Below are 18,029 nucleotides of genomic sequence, written 5' to 3'. Positions count from 1 at the left end.
TGTCACTTTCTTGTCGAAAATGAACCATGACTGTCAATGCATAGCTTAAGACATATAGAATGTACATAGAGAGTTATACGGCATTAACACTGATAGTCATTGTCCAGTAATGATCGGAAAATCACAGTTAAGCTTTGAGCGCTAAGCATTTCAAACTTTCAATTGCTTCTCCTGCAAAATGTATTCCAAATGACATCCATCATTCTTGCAGTGGACTGTTCAATTGTTCATGTAGGCAACTACAAGGAAATCACGTTTATTTATTTTTTCTCAGTTGTTTATTTAACGACGCTGTATCAACTACAAGGTTATTTAGCGTCGATGGGATTGGTGATAGCGAGATGATATTTCGCGAGATGAGGCGAGGATTCGCCATAGATTACCTTACATTCGCATTATGGTTGGGGAAAACCTCAATCAGGTAATCAGCCTAACCGGAAATCGAACCCGGTCGCAACTCTGGATCGACAGGCAAGTGCCTTGACTGTTTGAATCGTTATTGCAGAAAACATAACAAATTCAGATTATTAGTGTAGTTTCTATTAAATTTCCAAGGCTACAGCCGTATCGTAAGCAGGTCACTGCTGTCCGTTAGTTATCAGTTTTTGGTTACATTACAGACTTGCAAACCTTTTTGCATAATGTACTAGTGAGCCTCAATTATACCACGACTTCCGCTCCCCGCATTGACACGATATTCTCCTGGATTTAGAAGTGATGGTATGAATTCCTTTTATTAATATAGGTTTTCGTTATATCGCTATTTTTATTATTATTATTATTATTATTATTATTATTATTATTATTATTATTATTATTATTATTATTTATTTATTTATTTATTTATTTCATCAATCATTGTTCACGTCATGGCTGATTAGATGTATTCCAGTTCTTAATCCGCCATCACTCCCTATACAAATATAACAGAAAATGAATACATTTGAACTTATAAGTTTCCTCTGTTTACAATAATAATACTCCTAATAATAAAAATAATACTAATAATGATAAAAGCAATAATAATAATAATCAACTAATAAGTCTACCGCTTTTATTTAAAACTCCTACTCTCTTAAGAATTATTCTATTACTTCATTGACTATTCTTCGTAGTTTCTTATCGTGTAACTACTCAACATTTATAATTCCATCTCCGTTAGAGCTTTGACTTTCTCTTCCCATCTAATTTTAACTCTAAACAGAAATTTTCCTAATTTATGTAGATTGCTTGCGTTTAGGTGACCATTCATTTTTATAAGCTACTATAGCGTTTATTCGTATAAATTTTTTATCCACCCAACTATTTCTCAAACCATTCGTTGCCTGACACTTTAACGCAATATGCATTGCGTCTTCAGCTAGTCCACACAAAGGACATTTATCCTTCTCTACGTTCCCTCTCCTATTCTTGAGTCTCCAGATACCTAATCTCCACCATGCCATTCCCGTTCTCTCTTCCCTTCAATTTAGTCTAACATATTCTTCCTGTTCCCAAAACTGTTTCACCTCCCTGTAGTATATTAGTGATCCTAGGTCTTTCATATTACTAAAAATATCTTGTCTTGAAATTTCGTTTGCCCTACCTTTTACTATTCTTCCAATAGTTTTCGTGTTTATAGACCCTAGTTCTCTCCATAGCCAATTTAGACCTAATCTGTTTATTTCACTTTCCAGCTCTTTCAGCCAATTCGATTTCCAATTAGCGGCTTTCATGCAAAAGATACATGTTTTCATAACTGCCGAATCATTCCTACACAGAATATTACCTAAATATTTGATTTTTCTTTCTAGAATAATTCCCAGACTCAAATCGGTTCCTATCTCTAATAACGATTATTATTATTATTATTATTATTATTATTATTATTATTATTACTACTATTATTAAAATACGCATTTCATCTCTCTTAGACTGGCAATTCTAATATTACATGCACTCTATGGTTTGTCAAAGGAAAGTCTTATGTAATTCTTAGGTATTTCGACGGTACGCCTGGACATTTGATCGATTAATAATAGAGACAACTAGAAGGAAGTTGCCGTACATTAATAGTTTTTAGCTTCAATTGTTCGTATAGACAATTAGAAGGAAGCCACAGTAATAGTCAATTGGTAGTTACAATTGGTAATACAGGCGAGGCGATTAGAAACCAGATTAATATGAGATCGCCATAGTTGCAAGATGTTTTTGCAGATTTGAAAGAAAACCGGCACTTATTTGTGATAATCCTAACACAGTAAAATTGTTGTACATCACATTGTTTAGGCACCATTAGGCCTAACTCATCACGTTTTAACAAAAATAATGTAATAAACGCAATACAAGTGGTAGATATCTTTGAACAGTATTCCAACTGTTTATAGTGAATCTACGTAATTGACATTTCTCTTCCAAATAATGTAGACTGATGGATAAAAGTGAGCCTGTTCCCATTTAAAAAATTTAAATTTATCCAATTCATGATTAGGGGCATGAATAGGGTTAGAAATTAATTTATTATCATTTATTCCTCAAATATCGACTAACAAAAATGTCCAAGCAACGAAAGCAACACCATGATTCAGCCACTGTGTAAATCTCAGGTTCTCACCATTAAATTAACTGACAATTGAGCCGTTCAGAGCAGAAGTGGTGTAAGTCAAAATTGGGTAATGAGGTTTAAAGTAAAAATTCTGTAAAATACAGCGCACAGCAACAATTAATATGACCTTCGTGCTATCCACTGACTACTAATAGTTTAAATAAATTGAATATTAATTGCTACTTTGCACTGTATTTTCAGAATGTTTACTTTAACCCTCATTACCCATTTTTGACTTATACCACTTCTGCTTTCAACAGCTCAATTAATGACCGCCCACAATGACATCGAAGAACCCTTCATGTTGTGATACGAAGGACAATAATTTCACTTTCTTCCACATGAGATCTCTCACTGTTATAACAGAAGTCAAATATTATTCACTGTATTGTTTTAAAAGGCATGAATATTGTTACTAGGTTCAGATAATTGCGCGTTTACCAAATCACGAAAAATATACAACCGCCACTTGATTCTACGAGATATGCACTTATTTGTGACTTACCAAAAGAATAGCACGGAGAATGGGCCAGCTTCAGCTCTGGGGTTATTCCTAGCGTGCCTGGTCGAGGAGTCCATGCTAATGTCGACTTCTGCCGACACAGCGAGTTGGCTCACGAATCATATCTACATTCAAGGTCGAATACCGTTAGAGTATTGTAAACTTTCGTTTATAGATTAGGCCTACTTGATCCGTTCCTTGAGACTTTTTTGAGGTCAAATTAACGTATCATAAATAATTATGCATTAAAACAGAAATGATTTGTTGCATAAAATAAAATACATTTCCAAATATAAGTAGTGTAATAAAAAGAATATCAAATAAATTCATAAAAGTACAGGGTGGGGCACAGGAATCAAGTGTTTTTAAAATAATCATAAAACAGTTAGTTTTTGTTTTCAACACATTTTATTCGTAGAACAACGTTTGTGAGAACATACCATTTCAATTATGAACGGAAAATTACATCTGGCATGTGATGTCAGTCTGTGTTGACGCATTGTTTAAGGTGCTGACGAAAATTGACCTCTATTCTTTCCAGGGGATTTTTGTTGATTTGGGTGATGTGTTGACGTACTGTGTCCTTTAATTCATCTAATATTCGGGGCTTATCCTCGTAAACACGTGCCTTTAGGTACTCACACAGAAAAAAATCACGTGGACAGGTCAGGGGACCGAGGGAGCCATGGAACATCACCAAATCTCGAAATGAGACGATTGGAAAACAGGAGGCAAAGAGCTGCCATTGACGCTCTGGAGATATGCGCCGTGGCCTCAGCTTGCTGAAACCTCCTGTCTTGTAGGCTATGGGTGTAAATGTAAATCGTCATGCAAAATCCGTCTTACCGTACGATTGCTGAGCGGCCTGGGCTGCGCAGTATCGCTTATCTGACTGAAAATTTTCTGGAGTACGCACTCTGTGTTGGAGGCCGGGCTATTTATTCTTCAGTATTGCGCCTATTTTTTTTTTAAGATTTTTTAACCCAACATAAGATTGTGTCACGCACGGGAACAGAATCATTGCGATTAATACTGAATTTGTAGCAAAACTCATGCCGTATCGAGCTCACCGACTCGCCATTTCTAACAAAACAATCATACGCAAACTAGCGTCCACTGCTCCATGATGCCGACTGCAGGTGAAATGCTATGAGCCACGGAATGGAATATCACATGCCGCACGTCTCTCCCTTTCATAATGACGGAGTACAAGCCATTTAAGAAACACTTGGTTCTCATGCCCCACCTGTATTTCGTCGGTTTACTTCTCCATTAACATAAAATATCGCTTCATCAGTAAACTTCGCCCTGGATGCAAATATCCAGTTGCCATTAATTTGCTGTAACTTCAGTCACAAAATTAAATGCGTCTATTAGGACCATCTTTACTCCGGCACTATAACATTTCGATTTTGATATGATGTCATTTTTAAGTGACGCACACTTAAAATAGAGGATAGACTATTGCCGTATTTTTAGTAGGTTATTTTACGATTTTTATCAATCCATGACATCTTTCACTCATTCGTACACCGTCCAAATACATAGGTATACAGTTGGAAGTCTAGGAACACGATCGTACATACCATGCTTTCAAGAATCGAAAGGGGAATTTGAACCTAAAATAAAACATGTAGACAATCATAAGCCACGTAATGTCGTGATCGATTGCAAGTAGTTCCGGTAAAGTGACAAAAAATTTGCGTAAGAAGTTGGTTAAGAGATGTAATTCTCCCGGATGTTACGACCGGCCAACTAGTCACTCATAACGAGTGCACCTCAGCACATGTGTGGACTTCGGTCCTACGTTCATAGACATCTATGCCGTAGTGCAGAAGGCGGCCACTAGAGGGAACCCAAGAGTTGGAGCTTAATCTGAGACGATTCTGTCCGACGCCGGGGTGGTATCCGGTGTGGCTTAGTGGATAAAGCATCAGCACGTAGAGCTGAAAACCCGGGTTCAAATCGTACAAAATTTTTGCTACCCTTGGATTTATATTTTTTAATACAAATATAAAATTGTAATTCGAAGGCTAGAAGAGTATTTCAGACATAAAATTATCTGTGAAAACATTCTAGATACATTGCACGATAGGGGCTTCATAATTATATTTCATTCTGTTGTGTAGCAACAGTTTCATTCACCTGTCCTCAAAGACATGCTAATATACTCGTGGCAGAGGTGTGGATATGTGCCGGAGAAATATGTGACAAAGTTTGATAACGTCCTTGCAACAATGTTGCGTGTTGAAAACTGTGTGTGTGTTACAGAAGAGTGTGAAAAATCAGCCTATATAAAATGTTTGTACTGTTCAATGGCTCTTTGTTCCGCCCACTTCATTTCGAATCCCACTATCATATTCAAGGTGAGTCACAAAATACATATTCTAAATTCAAATTGAATCTGTATTCAGTAAAAGTACTCTATTATTATGAGTTAAGAGAAAAAGAAAATAGACTAGAGCATTAATGCGGGAGCTGTGATACGGTGTCGTGGAACTACTACATGAGGAACCGAGTGAGCGTAAGAAACGGCATAAGTAGTATCGATTTTCAAATCATTAGCCTATATTTCGTAAACGAGTAAAAAGCGAAACAAATGACTACCACCACGTTCCTTAACGAACTAAAATTAGCTTAAATATGAATTTTCATTAAATTCAAGCTACACGACCTGAGACGATTCTCTTGTTAGCATATGTTTAACTAAATCGCTATTCTGTTTTTTTTTTTCAATTGCAAGTTAAGCCACTTAATTTTTTACTAAAAATTATTACAGTTTATGTAAGCTATACACAGATAGACTTCCTCGAAGATACTAATTTCTATCAAACATTCAGGCAGAGAAAAACGTTCTACTCCCACCATTTTTTCGGTGGTAATATCGAAATCCAAGTATTGTTTTAGCCTGTATTTTCCATATAATTCGTATGAAAAGAAATAATATGTGGGCGAAAGAACAATTAAATATATTTCGACAATTGGTTCCAGATAAATTCTTATTTGGAATAAGAATAAACTCGTGAGCTTTTTCATTTATAATGTTATCGATCTTCATATGAATAAATCCAAGCAAGAAATTAAATTACAACAGACGGCTCAACACATTTTCATACTTTATTTTGCGTGACGCTTGAAATTCGCTAAGGTTTGAAATAAATTGATAGCAGTTGAAATGGCCTTCGTGTAATCACACCTTATCAGGGTGATTAGTTTTGACCCAGGCTACTAGTTCGCGGTATTGTGCGGTATAGACCATTATTAGTGCTACCACCAACAGTTTTAACATTTTTACAAAACATTAGCAATGCCAAAACTTTTATATGGACTTTTTTTTATCAATTCAATTAAGGAGATATGAAGCAGCAGAAATGACATTGTTAAGAACGTTATCAGTACATTCTCCATAGACCACGCACGAAATAAATAATATATTCTTCAAAAATTGAACATGGATAATGTTATCAGTAAAATTCATACATATCCTCCTGAGTCCTGAGAGTATAATTATGATATATGACATATGATTTGATATATGTTATGATTAAGCTGCAGATTTCTACTTATTTGCCTATTTTAATCCTTAAGCTGAAAATGTAGGCTGTTATGTTAATTACACATTTTGTGGTACTTGGAATATTATACGCGAATTTTATAATGCCTATAATGTTTATTTTTCTAGTAAATGCCTATTTTACTTATAAATGCCCAAAAGTTGCCTAAATCTTCTATTTGTTTCGTTTTAGTCATCAGAAAGCAGAAATATTGAAAATTCTACACTCATTACGCCTATCTTTTACTGTCACCAGAACTCGGAGAATTATCGATTATTCTATTTTTGTAAGGTTTAATGCCATCAAAGTGCAGAGAAACCAAATAATTTAAAATCAACCAATAATAAAATTGCATTTCGAGAGCTTGGTGCTTATTTCTATGTTGCATTTATGTTCATTTTGTGAGTGACTTTGGAGTTGGATACAGTTGTTTTACGTGATGTTGTATGTGCTGTAAAGCCTTGGTTTTTCTGAACCGACGCATGCGACGTGCGGGGTGCGAGGCATGCCTCGCACAAATCCGGACTACATGAGAGATAGTGAGTGGTTTCTATGGCTACGAGGTGCGCAGACCTCGCATCTCGCAGCTATAGAATCCACTCACTATCTCTTGCATAGTCCGGATTTGTGCGAGAAGGGCCTCGCACCTCGCACGTCGCATGCGTCGGTTCAGAAAAACCAAGGCTTAAATAGTGGCGTCGATTATTTCATATTTTATTTCGTTGTGTTTGATAATTTGTCATCTTGATTAGGTAAGCATAGCAGTAAGCGTAGCAGAGGCAAACGCTGTCTTGGTGAACTCAAAGTTGAAGAAGCCTGATCTTGCTTTTATGAAGGCTAACTTTGGTAAGCTGCCTGCTAATGTAATAAAGCTAGAAGCGAGGAGTATTCCACTCCACAATTCAGTGCAAGTCATGGAGGAAGTGGAAACTATACTTCAAGAAGTAGCCTACTAGGCAGTTTTGGAGAAGGACTGACAGCCAAGGCAAGTATTCAAGCATAATGAAGAAAAGTTTGATTGGTAGAAAATGCTGCTGGTGGTAAGTAGCACAAACTGGAAGCGACACTTACAATATCGTAAACATTGGTAATTTCGTGGGAGTGGTTATTTCGTGATACTTTTTCTTTGCTCTTTTGTGAACTAACCAATGGTGTTACGAGATCCAAATTTCCGCCAAGGGATTGCATATGTTGTCCAGTTTCCAGAAACATACAGCTAAGCTTTGTGTGACTATTGTAGTTGCTTCAGTGAGCCTTTATGTCTGGAGAGAGCAAGTTTGCGTCGACTTCTCAGGCACACAAATTTTGTGGATGTTTGTAATTACATCACAGGCTTATTACTAAAGGTAAGCATATGATATTTGGTATAAATATTTATTGTATCTTCATGAAATTTTAGGAAATGTTTTTGGAATTTTAGATACATCTGTAGTCGCCACATAGGCTTAGCTTTACTGATAGAAATCTTAGATGCTTGAGGCGAAATTTTGTTGAGCATTAAGTGTTACAATTTTTAAAATAGTATAAAATGTATTACTATAGGAATTTTAGAAATCTGAAGACAAGATGTGATGACAAAAAATAAAACGGAGATGCAATAGGTTCAGTGTACCTTCTGTTTGATTTGTTATCATGCTAAGTGTCAATGATAAGTGCTAGATGACTTGCAAGAATTATGACAGAAGATGGAATATCGCTCCACCATTTTGGACCGGAGACAGAGGCAGACAATGGAGTGGCATCATGCAAATTCACCAAAGAAATAGAAATTCAAAAGTACACCTTCGGCAGGAAACGTTATGGCTACTGTGTTTTTCGATTCAGAAGGATTCTTGCTTGTGGACATCATGCCACACAGAACCACCATTAATTCTGACGGGTATGTTGCAACTCTCAATAAACTTCAAGTTCGACTGAGTCGTGTTTGACGACATCGGGAGAAGCAGGATGTTCTGCTATTACACGAAAACGCACAGCCATATGTCAGTCACAAGACCACAGACCAGATCAGAAAATTCGGATAGACAACACTGAAACATCCGCCTTACAGTCCTGAACTGGCACCGTGCGATTACCATCTCTTTGGTAAACTGAAGGATCCCTTCGCGGAACGAGGTTAGAAGATGACTCCCTTGTGCACGCTGCTAAAGAGTGGCTCAGACGTGTTGGTCCAGACTTTTACCGTGCTGGTCTACAGGCCCTCGTTCCTAGGTTACGTAAGGCAGTTGAAAGGGACAGGGATTATGTGGAAAAGTGATATTTTGTTCCTTAAGGATGTATTTACATTCTATGAAAATAGTAAAGCTGTGGGATAAAAATATAATTTTTAAACAAACGTTATGCATTAGTTTTGGAGTTACCCTAGTAATATAGGCTATAGTAAAGTCCGTAATAAAAGTGTTCACCCTTTCAGGGCAAAGAAGATCCCTTTTCAATCTCAATTTTTACTTTTATTTCATTCTTATTATGTGTTGATATGTGTATTTCTATGTTTTCTTGCTCTGAATATTAGACGGAATTACTATGTTTGAAGTCTTGTAACAATAAATGAGAATTTCATTTGACTTTAATGAATTTTTCCACAATTCTTCTACCTCTCACGAAATTATCAATGCAATATCACGAAATTACCAAGGTTATCACGAAATAACCAACCTTTCAGCTTAAGTTGTAAAAGTGGTTTTTGGCACATATTCAAGAACGTATCCAATCTTGTATGCCTCCAGATTTGTACAGCACGTTATCGTCTTTTAGATGAAAAAATCGGAATAAGGATATATTTACACATTTGCATTTTAAATTAGTTTTCATGAAATTATCACGAAATTACCAATGTTTACCCTACCGCATTGCCTACAGATTGGTCCCCAGAAGAGATTGGGTCACTCAAATACTGTCTAATCCCTTCGTGTGAAGTGGAGAGAAGTTTTCCTCAATTCAACAATATTCTTACAAATATTTTTCAATAGATTATTCAGCCTATAACTTATCTTACTTTTAATTTACTTTAAGGGGAGAGGACGATATTTTTTTGGAGAAATATGAGTAAATTAAAAAAAAAATCTCTAGAATACTCTGTGATATGTGTGGAATACATTGCATAACGTTTTGTTGGTAGTTGTGCCCTTAGCGGATGTTGAGACGCCATTTTTAAACTTCCTGCGTTATGGATTTTTAAATCACACGCTCCCTTTGATCGTTGTTTCCGATAAATCAAATTAAAAAAAATCCTTTAAAATACATTGTGATATGTGTGGAGTACATTGTATAACATTTTGTGGGTATTTGTGCCCCTAGCGGATGTTGAGACACCATTTTTAAACTTCCTGCGCTATGGTTTTTTAATCACACGCTCCCTTTTATCGTTATTTCTGGTAACTTCATTTTTTTGCTACATTGCCAGACAAAAATGGATATAATTTCCGAACTATTAAAGATACATGCATGAAATTTCGGACACACATTCTTTAGACTATTAGAAAACGTTTCCCTGTAACATAATTTTGTTAATCTATTTCATTTTTAAAATATGTCCGTTTGTTTGCAAAAAAGGAAATCAAAAAGTGTTATCAAATTTTAATTATTTATTTTACAAACGTAGGGACTAATATCAAAATTCTGTCACAGAAAGTATGTAGAGCATGCTTTTGCAAGTACATTGCAAAAAACTGTTTGAATCTATCTTTAAAAATGGTTTAGATATATCGGTTTTAGTAAAATTCTGCATTGGGTATATTTTTTTTTTCAAAGCTGGGCCCCCAAATATATATATATATTTTTTAATTTGTATTTGGTTGAGTTACTACAGCTATGAGCTCTCCACATACAAAAGATTAATATTTTACTCCAATTAGAAAAAAAAAAGTTAAAAAAATACCATCCTCTCCCCTTAAGTTCAGTCAAGGATTTAAAATATTACAGAAATATGTGAAGGACAAACATTTTCGTCATTACGGCATCTGCAGGTCCTGAACCATGTGTTGTTTTATGAATACCTGTTTTTCAATCCTTTATTATGAAACAGATGTTTATAAAACGATTTGTACGTAACTTGCTTTGCTCGCGAGCAACAGGAACAGGCAATGGAGGGGATCTTGTCTGAGGAGGAAGAGGAGAAAAGAGCGGACGAATTCCTAGCTTCAAGTGAGATTAAAGAGGCGTGTAAAAAGTGGCAAGAGTGCTTGCGATAAATTTATTTAACTACAACGAAATGTCACATTTCCTCAAAATCCTCAAAATGAAGTAAAAGCAGGTATCATTGGATAGGTTCTTAGTCAAAGCAAAAGACTCCAGTTAGTCAAGCAGTCAGAAGTGATTCCGTTAGTGATAGTGAAAATATTTTCTTTAAATGTTGAAAGACACTCAAAACAAAATACAGTAAAGTAATTTGTGATGTACTATTGTATTGAAGTTTACCTGAATTATACTGTATTTTGTATGAATAGGAGGTTGTGAAACGAATTAATCTGAGTTTATATTGTTTTTTATGGAGAAAGTCGATATGCGAGTGTTTTGGATTAAGAGCACGTTTTCGAAACGAATTATGATTGTAATTCAAGGTTTTACTGTACTTCAAACTGGTTTGGTTAAATTGTTCCCACTCATATCACTACACTACCGAAAGGCAGCCATTGGACAGTCGATAAGAGGAATGATATAATATAATATATTGTTTTCCAGGTTAATGCTTTGTATTTTTCAATGCATGTGTTATTTTTTGTCGAATGTGAGAAATGATGAGAGAAACAACATATTTTTTCCCCTGATAGTAGGTTAATATTGTGATCAAAACTCACTATTTTTATAATTATTTGTTACAACTGCAAATCTAGCTTTCAGGTAAAGCTCCCTGTACAGCAGACTTGAAGAATTTGAAGGGAAAAACTGTTCCGGGAAAGGGTATTGATCCCGGAACCTTTGGCTGAGAGCGCCAATGCTCTACCGACTGACCTACCGAGGAACTTCACCCGACAGCATCTCAATTTTTCCCTTTATATCCATAGCTCGAGTGGGCTGACAAGACGCCAGACACCCAAATCGAGTGCACACAAACTCTGTGTGACTTGAAATTGTGGTTCTCTGTTAATGCACCTACAGTAACGCAAATATTATGCAAATCTAGCTTTCAGGTAAAGCTCTCTGTGAAGCAGACTTGAATAATTTCAAGGTAAAAGTTGTTCCGGGGCCGGGTATCGATCCTGGGACCTTTGGCTGAGAGTGCCAACACTCTACCGACTGAGCTACACAAAACTTCACCCGACAACATCTCAATTTTTCCCTTTATTTGTGCATTGTTAAAACTGTTTGTTTTTACATATATGTAGAAGATAACTGTCATAGATATAGGCCTGAGAAACGCAAAATTCTCATATTAGCCAATGTAATTCGCGTAAAAGGTGTACAAATTTTCAATATATAATATATTTACTGAAACATTCCTGTTAAACATTAAATTTTTGAAGAACTTGCAATTCGAGTTTCAAGCAAAATATAACGGGCCAAATTATTATACAAATATACCGATTTTATACCTATAGGTACTTAAAAGGTTGAAGAATTGTTCATTATAGGCTATATTTCTCTAACGAATATTTAATATAGGCCTACATTTCCTTAACGAATGTTTAATATTCATTTTCCTAATTAATGTTTAATATAGAGCATACACTTACCTAACCAATGTTAAATATACATTTCCCTAACTAATGTTTTATTGTACATTTCCCTAATTAATGTTTAATACAAGGCCTACTCTTAATACCGACACTATTACGTTGGTTAATATTTATTTAACAAAGGATAATTATATAACAAACGCAGATCATCCTTCGAATTAAAATCCATTATTTTTCAGTGACAAGCAGCCATCTTTCTGTCAGTAATAGGCCTATAACTTGTTGGCGGTATAATTCTTTTGTTATAAGAAGCAAAACCTCTCGTAACGCCGTACGAAAATTATGAAAAATGCCCCGCAGAAAATGAGTCATCGACCAGAACAAACAAAAATATGAAAGTTCAATATTTGAGCTATTAACTGGATATTAATTAACTAATCAATTAGTGGCGCCACAGCTCATGAAGGGGCCAGACCGATCTGCCGGCCGCTGGCCGCACGTTCACATGCCGAAGCAGAGGTGGACGATCATTCAACCAGAATGAAAGTATCGTGTGGTTAGTACGATGATCCTCCCAGCCGTTATAGCTGGCTTTGTATACTGTCAGTAGTAGGCCTAGTAAAGTTCAGCTTCTTCCAGTTCCTTTGCCTGTGTCAAATATGAACGCTTTATGCTGGTAAAAAAATAGCTTTTGGTTAACTAAAGAGGGTTTGTGATTATGCAAGACGTCGTATACACCACTCAGTTATTGAGAACTAGCTGTATCCGTGCGCTCCGCTGCACCCGTTATAAATAAATATAAAGTAATTACATAATTAAAATAGGACATTTGATCCAGGGAACATTCGTGTTTGGTAGAAGTATATATCGTTTATTATGTTACTTAATTTAAATTGTATTTAAATAATTAAAATGCGATCATTTTGGTCCAGAGAGCACTCATTCGGTCATAAAAATTATTTTAGGAAATACAGGAAACGAATGTACAGAATAGCCTATCAACTTTTCTGTGCATAAGAAGCTATTTTAATCTTACCTGTCCTCGATTCACTCAGAAGTTACTGTAATAACATTATAGCATTATGTCCACCTAGAGAAACTACACTTTCCAGTGGTGAATTAATAATTAATTATAGAAATCGGTTAATTTAGCTTCCGACATTACTTCATACAAACACACAAACATTTTCTGTAGGCTATGTTTCATAGCTTTCGATTATTGTTGTCCAAGGCCCCTTATAGACGAAGTCATTTATTTTTTATTTCATTACACCGCCTTAGATGGCCTTGTTATTGTAATTTTGAAACTCATTTATCTCATTAAATATCGGTCCTATCAAACTTTTGCACAGAATAAAACTTATCGGAAATTATTTTTAAAGAAACTTTTGTTATGTAACATTTTTCATGAAAATTAATAATAAGGGAGATATTTCGATTTATTTAATTCAAGCCCCCTTATAATCCCCCTTTTAAATAAAATATTTTGAATGCCATATAGCCTAAATTCTAAGTTACAACGAACTTAATTTATATTCCAATTTTCATATAAATCGGCTCAGCCATTATCGCGTGAAAAGGTAACAAACATCCAGACAGACAGACAGACAGACAGACATACAAACAAAATTTTCAAAAAAGCGATTTTCGGTTTCAGGGCGGTTAATTATATATGTTAGGATCAATTATTTTTGGAAAATCGAAAATTACCAGAAAAATTTCGGCTACAGATTTATTAGTAGTATAGATACCGGTATATAAGGTTATTAAAAAGTAAGTTCCCATTTTGAAATGGTAATACGTTTGTCAAATTTTTAGATTCCACAAAAATAAAAACACCAATTTGTTCGTAAAGAAATGAGATTTTATTAAAACGCGAAAAAATTAAATATGGCCACCACATGTTGTTCAATAAAAATAGTCTTTCTTCTATGCTATAAACTGCATTAGCAAGCAGATTTCTAGGGATCTTTTAATGACATCCGATATTGACTGCTTCAGTTCCTCACGTGTAGTAGATCTACTAAGACATACCTTTCTTTTAGTTAACCCCTTAACTAGTAGTCAGCTGGATTTATAATAATAATAATAATAATAATAATAATAATAATAATAATTTATTTTAGCTGGCAGAGTTAAGGCCGTAAGGCCTTCTCTTCCACTCAACCAGCAAAAAGTGTATATACATATGCATGAACTTACAAAAAATTCAACAATTTGATTAAGTGAGAGTTACATGTGTACAAGAGTTATATACGAATTAAACAACAAAATACTATGAACTATTAATTAGACACTGAAATAAACTGTGTAGCAGAATTAAGCTAAAATACATAGAATGTTAATATATTTCAAATAATATTAGATAATAGAAAGAGATTATTATGAGACAATTTTGAAAATACAGCACTATCAGGATGATGTCTAAAGAATGAAGTAACAATGTAGTCAGTGATAGTTTAAATCAGTAAGATTGGAGTGAAATGCTAATAAGGTTATATTTTAAGCTGTTTTTAAAGGTGTTTATTGTCTTGCAGCCCCTAATACTTTGTGACAAGGAATTCCATTGACGCGAGGTGGATACTGTAAAAGATGATGAATAACAAGATGTTCTATGAAGAGGTATACTTAGCGTGCCACAGATAAGTGATCTGGTATTTGCGTCGTGGTTAGAGTATAAATAAGAGAAACGAGACGAAAGGTAATTTGGTGTTGAGGTGTGCAGAATTCGATAGAGTAAAGATAAAGAGTGTAAAGTTCTGCGTTCTTTAAGTCGGAGCCACGAAAGACTTGCGAAGGACGGTGATATGTGATCATATCGTCGGATGTTGCACATATTCTGAGCTCGCTGTAACTTGACTGACAATTCAGAACTTAGGTCACTTAACAAAACGTCACAATAATCGAAGTGCGGCATTACTAAGGTTTGTACTAGGGTAAGTTTTAGTTGCTGGGGCAAGAAGTTTCTCAAGCGACTCAAACAGTGAATGGAGGAACAGATTTTTTTTATCGTTTCTTTAACTTGAAAATTCCAACTAAGATTATTATCAAAAAGGATTTATGTCTGGTAACCAACTGTTCAGAAAACTCCTATTAATTACACGATCACCAAATGTGTTGCGTAATAGTGTTTTTACATTATTGTGTATATGAGGTAGAGCGCCGTCTTGTATGAAAACAATGCTTTCGATTTCATGATTCTATGACACTAGTATTGCAAAGTCTTGCAACATTTGAAAATATCGCTGTCAGGTTACCGTCACTGTTTTTGTTTGTCCATTTTCAATTTCTTCATATAAACACGGTCCTATTATGAAATGTGACGTAAAACCACACCAGACAATAACCTTGATAATATCATTTTGAGGAGCTTGGTATCAAAGTTGAACAACTCCATTTTTGCTTTTTTTTTTTTTTTTTTTTTACAGGAGAGGCGAAAAACTAAATCCTTGGAAACCAGTGTCACCGTTATATATACGTAGATTTTTTTTTTTAATTCTCATGGGTCATAGAAACATTTTTTCAGTCTCAAAATGTGATTTAAATTAATATTCAGGTCGCAATTTAAGTTTAAAAAGTGGAGTTGTCCATCTCTGAACCTAAGTAATGGAGTTGTCTGTTTTTAAAACCAAATGAAGCTATATTTAAAATGGAGTTGTCTGTTTTTGAAACCAAACGAAGCTTCTTCGCTTCCTTTTGAGGAACTTCTTTGACATTCACTTCCATATTCTTATTGAAATAACGATGTATCATAATTTTACAAAGGAAATTTACGTAAAACAGTTCGTCTTATTCATCCACAAGCCGATTACACAGGGTATTTCGAAAATAGAGGGCATAATTTCAGGTATGTATTCCCCATATGTAGACAATACAAAAAGTTTATTACAACATGTATCCGGAAATGCTTGGTTTCGGAGTTAAGGCCTTCACAACAGTGATATTCACCGGAACGTTTTTCCACCTGCAGATAGTTGCCTTTACAGCAGATATTAACAGAAGACACTCTGACAGTTAATTCCGAGGAAAAGGGTACATTGAGTGTTGTGTTTGGCGTTGTACTGTGTGATATGTACTCAAATCAGAAGCTGACAGAAGTGAACTTCATGTACGGTAAGGCGGACGGCAATGCTGCGCTGGCTCGTCGTTTGTACCAGCAGATACCCTGATCGAAGGATTGGTAGAAGTGGCCCAATTGCTTGGCCTTCACGGTCACCTGATTTGAACCCTATCGATGTCTACTTGTGGGACCATTTTGGTGTATTCGTCTCCGGTACCTGACATGAAATCCCTTCGGAATCGAATTGTGTAGGTTGTAAGGAAATACGCAATACTCCTGGAATTTGGGATCGTGTTCGCAGGGCCATGAGAATCGATGTGAGGCCTGTATTCAAGCAGGAGGTGGACATTTTGAACATCTGCTGTAAAGGCAAATACCTGCGGGAAGAAAAATGTTCCGGTGAATATCACTGTTTTGAAGGCCATAACTCGGAAACCAAGCATTTCCCGACACATGTTTTAATGAACTTTTTGTATTGCCTAGATATGGGGAATACATACCTGAAATTATGCCCTCTATTTTTTAAACACTCTGTATAAACAATCAGCCATATTGGATTCGCGATTCGTGATGGGAAAAGGTGGTACGAATGTAGGCTTCTCATTGGCTACTGAAGGAATTGTCCTAATTTGAAACCAAGCCACATTGGAGTTATCTACATTTTGATTCTAAAGTAGCCTATTTGAAATGTCATCTCTACCTTTCAGTGTATAATAATCCGTTCGCAAATCTTTATTTAATTACTAGGCCCTTATTAAAAGACTAGGGTTTCTTTTCGTATGTTTGAGATCAAGTATACAATCTCAAGTAAAAAACATTAACGATTTATTTAACGCCATTTTTATGTTTATTTTTAGTAGGTTATTTTACGACGCTGTATCACCATCTCAGGTTATTTAGCATCTGAGTGAAATGAAGGTGATAATGCCGGTGAAATGAATCTGGGGTCCGTCACCGACAGTTACCCAGCATTTGCTCATGTTGGGTTGAGGGAAACCCCGGAAAAACTACAACCAGGTAACTTGCCTCGACCGGGAATCGAACCCGGGCCACTTTATGTTTCTTAGAAATGCAAATTTGTTTTAAATTTTTTCTATTTATGACACAATAGATAATAGAATAATAGAACCAGAACGTTTTGATAACTATGATAATGTTTTGTTTTGTCTTTTTGTATCAAACATCTCTAAAGTTATTTATCCGTGATCCATAACGAAAAACATGCCTTTACTAAATACTTTTGCGTTTGTAAAGTCGGCTTTTATTCAACATTACTTTATTCCACTAGTGAGATAAAGACTTTACCTCACAGTTTGAACTTTATCTCACAGTTCATTAGTATTTTCCTAGTACCCGGGTACACACGTATACTTTTCCATTAAACTATTACTCAAGAAGTTATTATATTAGTTACTAGATGTCACAACCTCTACTTCTTTATTACCATTTCTTAAAAAAATATACATAAACTCAATCTCCTTCTCTTTTCTCTATCTACTACGTCGTAATTTGTGCATTGCATTCATATCTAATATGTATTTTTTTTTTTTACTTTTTTAATTTTGTAATAATTTACCTTTTGGGATGCGAGGAGACTTGAACCTGCGAAATTGGGTTTATAGAATTTTAAAACTTTTAAAACAACACGCGCTACGCGTTAGTCAACTGAGCTAAACACACACGATGGTAAATTATGTTTTAATATTCCTCTTAA

At 35.2% G+C, this 18,029-nt stretch overlaps 1 protein-coding gene across 3 annotated transcripts in view; it reads right to left on the bottom strand.

Moving 5' to 3' along the window:
* The window catches only part of LOC138696720 (ATP-binding cassette sub-family C member 4-like), a 92,767-nt gene extending 89,579 nt beyond the window's left edge, over window positions 1-3,188 (bottom strand). For all 3 annotated transcript variants that reach the window (XM_069822046.1, XM_069822048.1, XM_069822049.1), the window contains exon 1: window positions 3,090-3,188. In XM_069822046.1, the coding sequence (XP_069678147.1) occupies window positions 3,090-3,163 (74 nt within the window). In that variant the 5' untranslated portion in view covers window positions 3,164-3,188. The remainder of the gene's footprint in view (window positions 1-3,089) is intronic.
* Window positions 3,189-18,029: the final 14,841 nt, after the last annotated feature.

Source organism: Periplaneta americana, chromosome 3 (genome assembly GCF_040183065.1).
Source record: "Periplaneta americana isolate PAMFEO1 chromosome 3, P.americana_PAMFEO1_priV1, whole genome shotgun sequence".
Taxonomy (NCBI): Eukaryota; Metazoa; Arthropoda; class Insecta; order Blattodea; family Blattidae; genus Periplaneta; species Periplaneta americana.
This window is presented reverse-complemented; position numbering and strand designations above follow the sequence as displayed.